We start from the raw sequence: 13,308 nt of genomic DNA on the forward strand, positions 1-13,308 counted from the left end.
GATTAAATCTGAACAGTTAAATAAAGTAAAGTAACATTAAGCAGTCAATTCAAGAAAAGTGAATAATGAAAAGTAGGAGCTGGATCATAGATGAGAACAGCTGATGAATATGAATAGTAGATAGTAGATAATACTAGATGAATAGTGGGTTGAGTTCAGTTAAACTGGAGTTTGAAGCTGAGCTCGACCCAACGAGGAGAAGACAAAGTAAAGTTCTTTGTGTATCTGTAAACATTCAGGAGGAGGAAACATCTGGCCCTCTGACACACACACACACACACACACACACACATAACCGTACATGTGTGTGTGTGTGTGTGTGTCGCTTCCTTGCTTTATTCTGAAAAACCTGCGCCATCTAATCTGGAATCAATAGAAAAGTGTTTTCACTTCTCCACAAACAATGAGCACAAATTTACTCGTCTTGTGGTTGTTGTGATTAAATTGAGATGGAACCTTTGTTTTTTTATTTAAACATCTGATCTTTGTTGTCTGTCAAAATAAATACTCTTCCATCCTTCAGAATAAAGTGAATACTCCGTCCTGTGGGCTGATGATGCGTTACCATGACTACGGGTGTCTCCACATTTTCCAGCCTTCCTTGTGGTTGGTGGGATTAGAAGATGAGGCTTTGCGGACTTTGACCTCTAAAATGATGCCGTAAAGTGACCTTTGAGCCGAGAATCCTCTCCTCGGCAGAAGCATCTGCAGAGGAACTTCCTGCAGGAGGACTCTGGTCCAAGCTGGAGGAAGTGACCCCCCCTCATTGTGTGTGAGTGTCAGAGATGCTGCGGGAACCTCGCCTCCTCATTGGCTGAGATCAACAGGCACTCGGCTCCTGATTGGTCCGCACAGGTCTCTGACGGTCTTTAAATGAAAGGCACCGCAGCGGCGAGCCGTCAGTGACCGGAGGAGAGCGCGCGCACAGCCGACCCTTACCCCCCAGAGAAGAAGAAGAAGCCCCCCCCCCCCACTCCGGATCATGCTGGCCGCGTGCCTGGAGCCGCTGGGCCTCGCGCTGGGCCTCGCGGGCTCCCTGCTGGTGATGGTCGCGTGCGCGCTGCCCACCTGGAAGGTGACGGCGTTCGTGGACTCTAACATCGTGGTGGCGCAGAGCACGTGGGACGGGCTGTGGATGTCGTGCGTGGTGCAGAGCACGGGCCAGATGCAGTGCAAGGTGCACGACTCCGTGCTGGCGCTCGCGCGGGACCTGCAGACGGCGCGCGCGCTCACAGTGGCGTCCGCCGTGCTCGGCGTGGCGGCGCTCGCGGTGACGGTGGCGGGCGCGCAGTGCACCACGTGCATCAGCCACGAGCAGCTGAAGGCGCGCGTGGTGAACGCCGGCGGCGTGCTCTACATCGTGAGCGCGCTCTGCGTGCTCGTGCCCCTGTGCTGGATGGCCAACAACATCATCGTGGACTTCCACGACCCGCACGTGCCGCCCTCCAAGAAGCGCGAGATCGGCGCGGCCATCTACATCGGGTGGGCCGCGTGCGCGCTGCTGCTGCTTGGCGGCACGCTGCTGTGCTGCACGTTCTCGCGCGGCGCGCGGGGCGCGTACCCCGTCGTGTACGCGCCCACCAAGAGCCTGGCGTCCAGCGGGGACTTCGACAAGAAGCATTACGTCTGAACGCTGCTTCCCGCCTGTTTGTCTTCATGTCTTTGGGGGTTTACATGTGCGCGTGCACTGGCGCGTCCACGACTGAACTCCAGTCCTCTGATTGGTTGTAAATACGCTGTATTATTATTTTGTAAGGCCTGTTGGGAGGGACTACAGGCCACTACATGCACTGCTTTTTTCTACTTCCTGTCAATTTTTTTTATACATTTTGAATAAAAACAGTCAACAAACAAACAAACACGTGTCTGCTCCTTATTTAAAGCCTGTTTGTGTGTAAATAGAAATATGCACATCATTAATCAATAAAACAACGTGAGAAACGAACATGAGTGTGTGGAGCAGGACAAAGAGGACGAGAAGGTCCAACCCAAGAATCACGGCTTCCTTCATTGTTCTCATACATCCTCCAGTCAGAATATGCCCACTTCCTGTTCCTGTCTTCATTCTTCCTCAATTATAAACTACTTTGTGTTAGATTTTGTATTTACTGGCTGCAGGTCACTGGTCAAAGAAACAGGAGGTGAGATGTAAACTATACACAAGTCGGATTTTCATTTTTTAAGTTGATTTCATTTCTTTAGTGTCCATGTATTTCTCATTTAGAACTTGGGGGGTGATGCTGTTCCGCCTCCAGTGGCCAACATGCGTACTACAACCACTCCTCCACCGGCTTCCCCTGAACCAGATCAATGAAGGGGATCACAGGTCTTTTGGCTTCAAGTGTGTGTGTATATATATATATATATATATATATATATATATATATATATATATATATATATATATATATATATATATATATATATTTCAAGCAAAGGGAGGATTTTTAAAAGCATTTTCCTGACGATGCCCCGGAGAGAAGTTGATTTAAACACAAATAAAAACACTAATCTGTGGTTCATTAAAACATTTTTGAAGCCTGACTTAATTCATTAAATAGTTTATTAATGTCGTTTTATGAAAACACTGTTTAGCATGATTTTTTTCAAGATTAAAAAAAAGTCCTTTTATTCTTTTTTATTATCATGTGCACACATACATATACACAAATATGTACAAGTTAATGAGGCACTAAAGGCCCCCCCCCCACACCACCATCTTCACCTACAATCACTGGTTGAATTCATAATAGTTGGTGTGAGACGCAGCAGCTGAAGGACCTGCGGCGCCCTCTGCTGGTCACAGGAAGCTCACAGCGCTTCACTTTGAGACATTAAAACATGGAGATTCTTCTACACCCAAACGCACCGTGGAGTCAAAAAAGAAAACATGTAAAAACAGTCATGCCGATATTTGCAGATTCTGATGATTAAAAGTGGGCAGAAGGATTCTTATAGAAAAAGTATTGCTGGAATACTTTGATCATGAAGAAGCCTGAAAACAAAGAATACTACTCTCTGATTGGTGGACGTTAATCTTGACAGCGATGTCTGAGGAAGCGCCAGCAGGTCAAAGGTCTCCACCGGCCGGCCTGGAGATCGGGGCCAGAGCCCCCCCCCCCCGACCCCCCCTCAGGGCTGGTACTCCTTCAGCACCTGGCCTGCGATGACCAGCCTCTGGATCTCGCTGGTGCCCTCGTAGATCTCCGTGATGCGGGCGTCGCGGTAGTGCCGCTCGGCCGGCATGTCGGCCACGTAGCCCATCCCCCCCAGCACCTGGATCGCCTGGGGGAGCAAGAGGGGGGGGGTCTCAGTCACCCGGGAGGTGGGGGTTTAACGGGGGCGTTTACGGCGCCGTGGTTACCTGATGGGAGCAGAAGGTGGCGGCCTCGGAGGCGGCGAGCTTGGCCATGGCCGCTTCCTGCGGGGGGGAAGGGAGGGTGAAACAAACGCTTTAAAGAGTTTTTAGAAAGCGGCGTTTAGGGGGGGGGAGGGGGGGGGGGGGGGGCGGTACCTTGGTGAAGGGCTTCCCCGAGTCTCTGAGGAGAGAAGCTCTCCAGATGAGGAGGCGGCTGCTGTCGACGGCCACGGACATGTCGGCCAGCTTGAACTACAAGAAGGAAACGAGGAATCAGCCTCAGGAGGCCGAGAGACTAAACTACAACTACCACAATGCATCTGTGCAGAGAACAACCACTGCTGGACAATGAGATGGAGAAGATCACTACGTATAGAAGTACATAGAGTACACAGTGTACCACAGGAAGTATCCAAATTGACCCAACATACTATAGCGTGCAAGCCAGAGCGTCCAGAGAGATGCATTGTGGGAAATGTAGGCTCAGCATACAGCGGACTGGGCGCTCTGAGACCTCACCTGCACGGCCTGCAGTTTGCCGATGGGCGCCCCGAAGGCGGTGCGTTTGTGGGCGTAGTCCGCGGCGACGTCCAGAGAAGCCTGAGCGATGCCGAGGGCCTGAGCCGCCACGCCGATACGCCCGCTGTCCAGGGTTTGCTGGGAAATAAACACGCTCCCACAATTCTTACTGGATTCAGGAAGCTTCCTCATACAAACTGATATTACGCAACTGCTAACGAGAGGGCCGTTTGTGGTCACATGTCCTCTGAGACTTCCTGGTTTAACCAACCGCTTTATTTCCTCAAACTCCTCCATTGTCCCACATTCAGGAAGTGACGCCTCCCGCTTGTGCTACTTCCGTCAGACATTCAGCTCTTATTTTGAAAAGCAGAAAACGCACCATGGCGATCTTGAAGCCGGCGCCGCGCGGCCCCAGCATGTTGCCCAGCGGGATCCTGCAGTCCTCCAGGATGACGTTGGCGGTGGACGAGGCTCTGATGCCCAGCTTGTCCTCCTTCTTCCCCAGCGAGAGGCCCGGGTGGGGCATCGGGACCAGGAAGGCGCTGATGCCCTGAGGACGACAAAGGCGGGGACGCCGTTAGGACGCCGTTAGGTCGCCGCGGGAACCACGCGCTCTCTGTCATCAGCTGGGAACGAAGGGTGCCTTGTGCTTGAGCTTCCTGTCCGTGGTGGCGAACACGACGGCGGCGGAGGCGTCCCAGCTGTTGGTGATCCAGGCTTTGGTCCCGTTCAGAACCCACTCGTCTCCGTCCTGCCGGGCCACGGTGGAGGCGGCACCGGCGTCGCTGCCGTTACCTGCAGGAGAGACGGAATATAAATATATATAGAAATCAATCAATAAAAAGTGTGTGTGTGACCTACCTGGCTCGCTGAGGCAGAAGCAGCCCACCTTCTCCCCGGTGGTGAAGGGTGTGATCCACTGCTTCTTCTGCTCCTCGGTGCCGTTCTTCAGAATCGGCCCGATGTAGAGAGACTGAAGAGAGGAACCTCCATCAATAACACCTCCGTCACCTCCATCAATAAGACCTCCATCAATAAGACCTCCATCAATAAGACCTCCATCAATAAGACCTCCATCAATAACACCTCCGTCACCTCCATCAATAAGACCTCCATCAATAAGACCTCCATCAATAAGACCTCCATCAATAAGACCTCCATCAATAACACCTCCATCAATAACACCTCCGTCACCTCCATCAATAAGACCTCCATCAATAAGACCTCCATCAATAAGACCTCCATCAATAACACCTCCGTCACCTCCATCAATAAGACCTCCATCAATAAGACCTCCATCAATAAGACCTCCATCAATAAGACCTCCATCAATAACACCTCCGTCACCTCCATCAATAAGACCTCCATCAATAAGACCTCCATCAATAAGACCTCCATCAATAACACCTCCGTCACCTCCATCAATAAGACCTCCGTCACCTCCGTCCCCACCAGGACCTCGGAGGACTGCACTCACGTTGTTGACGGACACCACCACCCCGGTGCTGGCGCAGCCTCTGCTGATCTCCTCCATGGCCAGGCTGTAGGCCAGGTAGTCCATGCCGGCCCCCCCCAGCTCCTCTGGGACCTCGATGGCCATCACCCCCATGGCCCCCAGCTCCTGGATCTGGGTTATAGACCAGATCAAAACACATTGGAAAATGATTAATTAATCCAAGACTTGCATATTTAAGTGTCTTTGGGTGTTGGGGGGGTGGGTCAGGAAGTGACCATATATGGACTGAGGAGGACGTACATGTATCTGGTAGAGACCTGTCAATCAGAGTCTAGGCCCCGCCCTTTAAAGAATGTGGAAGTGACAAAAATAAACGACAACAGCAGATTTAAAGTCTCATCGGTTCTCATCCTGAAGCTGATGAACAAGAAAATCTGACTCGAACTTCAAGAGTCACTGTGTGTGTGTGTGTGTATGTCTACCTGCTTGCTGGGGTAGGTGTGTGTGTGTGTGTGTGTACCTGCTTGCTGGGGTAGGTGTGTGTGTGTGTGTGTGTACCTGCTTGCTGGGGTAGGTGTGTGTGTGTGTGTGTGTGTACCTGCTTGCTGGGGTAGGTGTGTGTGTGTGTGTGTGTGTGTGTACCTGCTTGCTGGGGTAGGTGTGTGTGTGTGTGTGTGTGTACCTGCTTGCTGGGGTAGGTGTGTGTGTGTGTGTGTGTGTGTGTACCTGCTTGCTGGGGTAGGTGTGTGTGTGTGTGTGTGTGTGTGTGTGTACCTGCTTGCTGGGGTAGGTGTGTGTGTGTGTGTGTGTGTACCTGCTTGCTGGGGTAGGTGTGTGTGTGTGTGTGTGTGTGTACCTGCTTGCTGGGGTAGGTGTGTGTGTGTGTGTGTACCTGCTTGCTGGGGTAGGTGTGTGTGTGTGTGTGTGTGTGTGTGTGTGTGTGTGTGTACCTGCTTGCTGGGGTAGGTGTGTGTGTGTGTGTGTGTGTGTGTACCTGCTTGCTGGGGTAGGTGTGTGTGTGTGTGTGTGTGTGTGTGTGTACCTGCTTGCTGGGGTAGGTGTGTGTGTGTGTGTGTGTGTACCTGCTTGCTGGGGTAGGTGTGTGTGTGTGTGTGTGTGTGTGTGTACCTGCTTGCTGGGGTAGGTGTGTGTGTGTGTGTGTACCTGCTTGCTGGGGTAGGTGTGTGTGTGTGTGTGTGTGTGTGTGTGTGTGTGTGTGTACCTGCTTGCTGGGGTAGGTGTGCTCTTTGTCCAGCCTCCCTGCGATGGGGCTCAGCTCCCGGTCAGCATAGTCTCTGCAGGTTTGTCTCAGCAGCTGATGAGTCTCTGGCAGCTCGGCCAACTGAGAAAAACTGCGGTGAGCAGAGAGACAGAAGCCCACGGCTACCAGGGGGGGGGGCATAACAATATCAATAATCAATAATACAAATTATCAGCAACTTCCTTGATCGTTTTAATGAGTTTAATACTTGACATACTTCAGTATAATAGTAGTACATTATGTGTAATATTAGACATACTATAGTATGCGTATAATATATAACACACACACACACACACACACGAGAATAGAACAAGTATTTCTAGTAATTTAATGTGTGACAATGGATCAATAAATAATAGTACTGCAGTACTACTCAAGTACTAAAAGTGTTTCCATGTTCTGCTACTTCGTACCTCTCTCCCAGAAAGATATATTACTTCATACTGTACAACAAGAGGGACAGGATTCACTTCTTCTGATCAATCAGTACTCCCAATGTTTAGTAATAGTCTTTTCAGAGTAATGAACGAGTACTTAAATATATCATTCATGCGTCATAACGCGTCACTACGGACGGTCACTTTGACCTCATTCTGCATCGACTACACAGTCTTTGAAGGCAGCACGAGCTAATTAGCATTATGCTAACTAGGTGAAAGGTCACCCTCATCATCAGTCACCTTCCTCCCAATCACAGATTGTATAACCAGCTCGAATAATCGACGTCAGCCGATTAACTGTCCGGCAACACTATTTCTCATCACTGGTAGCGAGCTGGCACCTGCTGATCGAGTTATTGATCCCAGCTAGCCGGCTAGCTTGTTAGCCGAGGAGCTAACTGAGAGAAACAGGTTAAACGTTAGACTTTAGGTTATTTTTTTCTTTCGACAGCGACTGAGGCGGGTGAACATTTATGTTTCTACCACAAGCGTATACGTTTATCAGTTGTATTATATTCCTACATTGATATAGCAGCGTGTGTACCGGCTGGTGTGTAGCCAGCTAACGTTGGGTCTGATAACACTGTGGTAGTCACAGTGTCTCCAGCTGAGGCTAACGTGTGCTAACCCTGCTAGCCTTGTCTCCCGGTTACAGGTACCGTCCTCGTACAGCTCGCTGTGTTCTCACCTCTCTTTGCTCTGCACAGCGCGGCCATGACACCCGGTCCTCTTCACGTGCACGACTGTTATGAAGCACAGTGCCGCCTTCACGTGCTGTCGGAATTACGGGCGCCGGCAGGTGGGGGCCAGAGGTTCATGTTATTCTTCTTCTGTGGGGATTTACTGCTGTTGGCTTACACAATGTTGCATCCCTGCCACCCCGAGGGTTTATTCTCTTTATTTAAACAGCCATAAAAATGTAAATGATCACTTCCTCCCTATTTGTCTTAATTCCTTGTATTTCCTGGTTAAAATGTTATAAGATGACGGTCTCATAACTTGGGTCCAAAGATCTCTTGGATGGTAGAGCGCTTCTGGAGGTTACTCTGGAAATTCTGCAAATTTGGAGGTTCTACTGGTCATTAAGAAGGATCTAATGTTCCATTAAGAGGTTCTACTGGTCCCTAAAGAGGTTCTAGCGGGCATTGAGGTAGTTCTAGTGTTCCTTAAAGAGGTTCTACTAGTCCCTAAAGAGGTTCTAGCGGGCATTGAGGAGGTTTTACTGGTCCCTAAAGAGGTTCTAGCGGGCATTGAGGAGGTTTTACTGGTCCCTAAAGAGGTTCTAGCGGGCATTGAGGAGGTTTTACTGGTCCCTAAAGAGGTTCTAGCGGGCATTGAGGAGGTTTTACTGGTCCCTAAAGAGGTTCTAGCGGGCATTGAGGAGGTTTTACTGGTCCCTAAAGAGGTTCTAGCGGGCATTGAGGAGGTTTTACTGGTCCCTAAAGAGGTTCTAGCGGGCATTGAGGAGGTTCTACTGGTCCCTAAAGAGGTTCTAGCGGGCATTGAGGTAGTTCTAGTGTTCCTTAAAGAGGTTCTACTAGTCCCTAAAGAGGTTCTAGCGGGCATTGAGGTAGTTCTAGTGTTCCTTAAAGAGGTTCTACTAGTCCCTAAAGAGGTTCTAGCGGGCATTGAGGAGGTTCTACTGGTCCCTAAAGAGGTTCTAGCGGGCATTGAGGAGGTTCTACTGGTCCCTAAAGAGGTTCTAGCGGGCATTGAGGAGGTTCTACTGGTCCCTAAAGAGGTTCTAGCGGGCATTGAGGAGGTGCTGTGTCCTCAACTGTCTGATATTTCTGTATCTTTAATTACAAACAGCTAAGACTATTCATATTTATTCTGAGTCTATTTGATTATAGTGATCGCTTCTATTGTGCACAATTGGTAAAAATATGCCAGCTCTACAGGAACACCACCCAAACCCCTTCAGCACAAAGAAGGTGATCCAGCCGGGGGTTCAGGGTTCAACATGTTTATTTTGTTTTAGCACCATTAAAAAGTCAGTGGATGTCTGCTGCTGGAGGACCTGGGGAACGATTTGGGAGAAATAAAAAGTGGAGCGGCTGCGTTGCTATACAACGGAGCCAGGTGGGGGGGGGGGGGGGGGGCGTCGCTCACTTGCTGGCGGAGGTGAAGGTGAAGCAGCCCCTCTGGTGGAACTGCATGTCCCTGATGCGGCGCATGGACTGGATCTGGGGCTGGAAGGCACTGAAGTCGTTGTAGTGTCTGTAGTCGCCGCACTCAAACAGGTACTGGTAGCCTCTGTACCCGGGGTACTGGTAGCCCACCCACCTGAGGGACATGGAGGGGGCACTTTGAGAGGTTCTACTGGTCAATGATGACATGTGAGTCCCTAAAAAAGTTCTACTGGTCAATGATGACATGTGAGTCTCTAGAGGATCTCGTGGTCAATGATGACATGTGAGTCCCTTAAAAGGTTCTACTGGTCAATGATGACATGTGAGTCTCTAGAGGATCTCGTGGTCAATGAGGAGGTCCCCCGTGTACTCACGCTCCTCCAGGGACCCTCACGCTGCCCACTCGGTCACAGAAGCCGTGCGCCCAGAGGGTGGGCACGTCATCCTCCTGGATCTCCATCTTGTTGCCCTTGAAGTCAGAGAGCTCGTACAGGCAGATCTTGTGCTCCAGGCTGTCCTGCAGGGGGTAGTTGGGGGGAGTTAGCTTCCATGCTAATCCCCGATGGCCCCATCTCTCAGATTAATGCTAACCAAATAAACATTTAAAACAGCAGGCGAAATCAAATGAAGCTGCACTCAGAGTCCGGAGGAGACGAGAGTTAAAATGTCCCTAATGAGATTAATATCGGAGCAAACGGATCTTCTGAGCGATCGATTAGTCCGGGGACAGAAAACCTCTCGGGGAATATTTTAGGAATCCACTATAGTTTCATTTTTCAAGCAAAACCTCCAAAACATTTGCTGGCTCCAACTTCTCAAAGTGGACAAAATGCAGAGTCATAAAGTCGTCAGAGGTGTTTTGATGGAACAGTCTCTACAGTTGGTCTCAGATGTGTTAAATGAGTGTTCATGTTGTCCCTGGAGTATGTGCACGCGGTGCCCTGTGACCACACGTATGTGAACCCGTGTGTGAGCCGTGTACCATGCGGATGGGCCTGAGGGACATGAGGCAGTCGCTGCGGTAGGAGTTGCTCCAGGTGTCCCAGCGAGGATACTCTCCCTTCTCCAGGATGAACATCTCCCCGCGGAAGTTCGTCTGCTCGAAGGCAACGAAGCTGGAGAGGGGGGGTCGCCGGGCACGGGGGGGGCACAAGGGGTAGGAGAGAGTAGAGAAGAATTAGAGGAGAGGCCGACGGTTGACAACGTGGGGATCGAACCCCCGAGTCCGTGTGTCCACTTACGGGCCGCACTCCACGATGATGCTGCGCACGCGGTCCAGGCCGCGCTCACACACGTTCATGCACTCGTTCTGGACCTCCATCATGCGGCCCTGGAAGTTCTCCTGGTCGAACATCATGATCTGCACAGAGACATGCCCCAGGGTCAGGGGGGTACAGAGGTCTTCTCCCTCCATGTTAGGCTGTTTCTGCTTGGTCTCCTTTCAGAGGACACTTCTACTTCTACTGAGTCTCCTTTCAGAGGACACCTCCTACTTCTGCTGAGTCTCCTTTCAGAGGACACCTTCTACTTCTGCTGAGTCTCCTTTCAGAGGACACCTCCTACTTCTGCTGAGTCTCCTTTCAGAGGACACCTCCTACTTCTGCTGAGTCTCCTTTCAGAGGACACCTTGTATTTCTACTGAGTCTCCTTTCAGAGGACACCTCCTACTTCTGCTGGGTCTCCTTTCAGAGGACACTTCTATTTCTGCTGGGTCTCCTTTCAGAGGACACCTTCTACTTCTGCTGGGTCTCCTTTCAGAGGACACCTCCTACTTCTGCTGGGTCTCCTTTCAGAGGACACCTTCTACTTCTACTGGGTCTCCTTCCAGAGGACACCTCCTACTTCTGCTGGGTCTCCTTCCAGAGGACACCTTCTACTTCTACTGAGTCTCCTTTCAGAGGACACCTCCTACTTCTGCTGGGTCTCCTTCCAGAGGACACCTTCTACATAATTCATGAATAATCGTCCTTTTACCACTGAACCTGGTGAATCATGTAGAAACTAGACTGCTCACTAGCTGAAGCTGGCTCCTGAACCTACGTCCTGGTCTCCAACGGGTGACCCTCCCCCTCACAAATACAACCCGTCTCCATGGCGACACTCACTCTGTAGGATCCCATGCCGGGCTCCCCGGTCTTGGTGGCCTTGCTGGAGGCAGCGGGGGCCGGGGCTCCCTTGTCCTTGGCATCGGTGCCCTGGCTGGAGGCGGACTTGGTGGTCTGAGACATGGTGAGGGGCTTCAGGAGAGTCTGTGTGGGGGGGGGGGAGCAGAAATAGAAAGGTGTGTCAGTGGGTCAACGAGGAGTTGGTGGAGGTGGTCGGAGGGCCGGCTGGGTGGGTGTGGGGGGGGGGTCCTCACCTGTGTTCGTGTGTCCTGCTGTGCCGTGGGGGAGGCTGGCTCGTGCTACTGCCTTCCACCCTCCACCCCGGCTTTTATACTCTGGCAAAGGCCGAGCGTGGAGGCAGGGGGCACAAAGGAAACCCCCCCGTCATCACAGCCGGGGCCCGGCGGCGCTCCGCCTGGAAAGCGCCGCCGGGCCCGTAAGCGTTTCCCTGTCAAAGGAAACCCCTGAGCGAGGCATTTTAACGCCCCCCCCCCCCCCGCGGGTGTTGGGTTGGGAGGACATGTGGAGAGAGGAATGCGAAGGTTCAGAGGCCACAACGAGGTAATCCCCCCCTCTTTGTCACCTGGGGGGGGGCGTCGTGCAGTAACCTGTTGTCCTCTGGAGTCCGATTCAAAGCGAGTCAGTTTGAACCTGAGGAGAGACGTGTGATGATGAGGAAGCACATGGTGACCGGACGCCACTCTGGGATCACAGCAGGATTACGTCTGGATTAAATCACCTCTGCTGTGATTATTTCCTCTGTGGACACAGTTTGGATTAAAATGTGTGTGATATGAGCAGATTAGGTGTGAACTAATCCCGTGTAATCTGGGGAATCGCTGTCACAGCTTTTATCTTTAGCTGCATTTAGTTTGATTTAACACAATTGTTATTTATTTGACTTTTGTTGTCAATTTTAAGTTTTTCATATCAATTGTTTTTTTGTTTAATATTTTGTAGTGTTTACAGTTTGTTGTTTTATTGCTCTTAAATGAATTAAGTTCTATTATGATCTTCAGCAGGGACTATTTTCAGTGGCGGATGACTTCTTTGTGTGCGTGATGGAGTCAGAATAAACTGTGGTGTGATGGTGATGTTCTTCTCTCTTTCATCCTTCAGTCCATCCTAAAACCATCTGGCAGACATTAAATGGACTTTTCTCTGGATTCCGTCTTGATTTCTTATGAACACTTTTGAGTCTATTTGTGTCACAGTTCAGCTCCAACAGGAAGAAGCCCGAGACCCTGCTGACCCCGTGACCTCTGCTACCCATCGATTAGCCTCATTAGCCTGACGCCAGCTAACAATGCTAACCGCTACAACGGGACACCGATCAATCCATCAATAAACTCCTTTATGGGCTTTTCACGCGTTTTTAGTGGTGGAACAACTAAAATGCACTTTAAATTAAGTAAAAGGTGTCGCTTTTCAGCTAAATGACATTTGTGTCATACCACAAGTAGAAATACTCCCCTACGTAGTACAGTAAGAAGTACTCCATGTGCCTCTGAGATGTAGTACAGTAAGAAGTACTCCATGTACCTCTGAGATGTAGTACAGTAAGAAGTACTCCATGTGCCTCTGACATGTAGTACAGTAAGAAGTACTCCATGTACCTCTGAGATGTAGTACAGTAAGAAGTACTACATGTACCTCTGAGATGTAGTACAGTAAGAAGTACTCCATGTGCCTCTGAGGTTTAGTTGCTGAATAAATATAATAATAAATAATAAACTTCACGTCACAGGAAGTTGTTGTTGTCGAGCTGCTGTCAGTAGATTATGTCTCACACACACACACACACACACACACACACGCACACACACACACACACACACGCACACACACGCACACACACACACACACACGCACACACACACACACACACACACACACGCACACACAGATCATTTTAAATAGTCAAGTGTGACAGTTTGGACCAGAAGTGTATTTGTGCTTCATGTTTTATTGCTGCGGGGCTAAAGGGAGTATTTATTACTTCTGGGTGAATGACTTCCTGTATCTCAGATA

The 13,308-nt window shown here is 50.3% G+C and overlaps 3 protein-coding genes across 3 annotated transcripts; 1 reads left to right on the forward strand and 2 right to left on the reverse strand.

Annotated features, from left to right (window-relative positions):
- Positions 1 to 320: 320 nt before the first annotated feature.
- On the forward strand, positions 321 to 1,842 carry cldn5b (claudin 5b). The gene has a single exon (XM_037484974.2). It carries the CDS (start codon positions 983 to 985, stop codon positions 1,628 to 1,630), a length of 648 nt encoding a protein of 215 aa, XP_037340871.1. The 5' UTR covers positions 321 to 982; the 3' UTR covers positions 1,631 to 1,842.
- Positions 1,843 to 2,553: 711 nt separating this feature from the next.
- On the reverse strand, positions 2,554 to 7,842 carry acads (acyl-CoA dehydrogenase short chain). The gene is made up of 10 exons (XM_037485489.2): positions 7,729 to 7,842; positions 6,559 to 6,719; positions 5,358 to 5,507; positions 4,742 to 4,853; positions 4,524 to 4,675; positions 4,260 to 4,430; positions 3,878 to 4,015; positions 3,515 to 3,610; positions 3,365 to 3,421; positions 2,554 to 3,285 (listed from the first exon to the last, which is right to left on the reverse strand). Exons 1-10 carry the CDS (start codon positions 7,754 to 7,756, stop codon positions 3,133 to 3,135), a joined length of 1,218 nt encoding a protein of 405 aa, XP_037341386.1. The 5' UTR covers positions 7,757 to 7,842; the 3' UTR covers positions 2,554 to 3,132.
- Positions 7,843 to 9,148: 1,306 nt separating this feature from the next.
- Positions 9,149 to 11,400, reverse strand: crybb1 (crystallin, beta B1). The gene is made up of 5 exons (XM_037484495.2): positions 11,278 to 11,400; positions 10,414 to 10,532; positions 10,155 to 10,287; positions 9,547 to 9,689; positions 9,149 to 9,326 (listed from the first exon to the last, which is right to left on the reverse strand). The coding sequence occupies exons 1-5, from the start codon at positions 11,398 to 11,400 to the stop codon at positions 9,149 to 9,151; spliced, it is 696 nt and encodes a 231-aa protein (XP_037340392.2).
- Between the last annotated feature and the right edge of the window lie 1,908 nt (positions 11,401 to 13,308).

The sequence above is a fragment of the Pungitius pungitius genome, chromosome 18 (genome assembly GCF_949316345.1).
Source record: "Pungitius pungitius chromosome 18, fPunPun2.1, whole genome shotgun sequence".
Taxonomy (NCBI): Eukaryota; Metazoa; Chordata; class Actinopteri; order Perciformes; family Gasterosteidae; genus Pungitius; species Pungitius pungitius.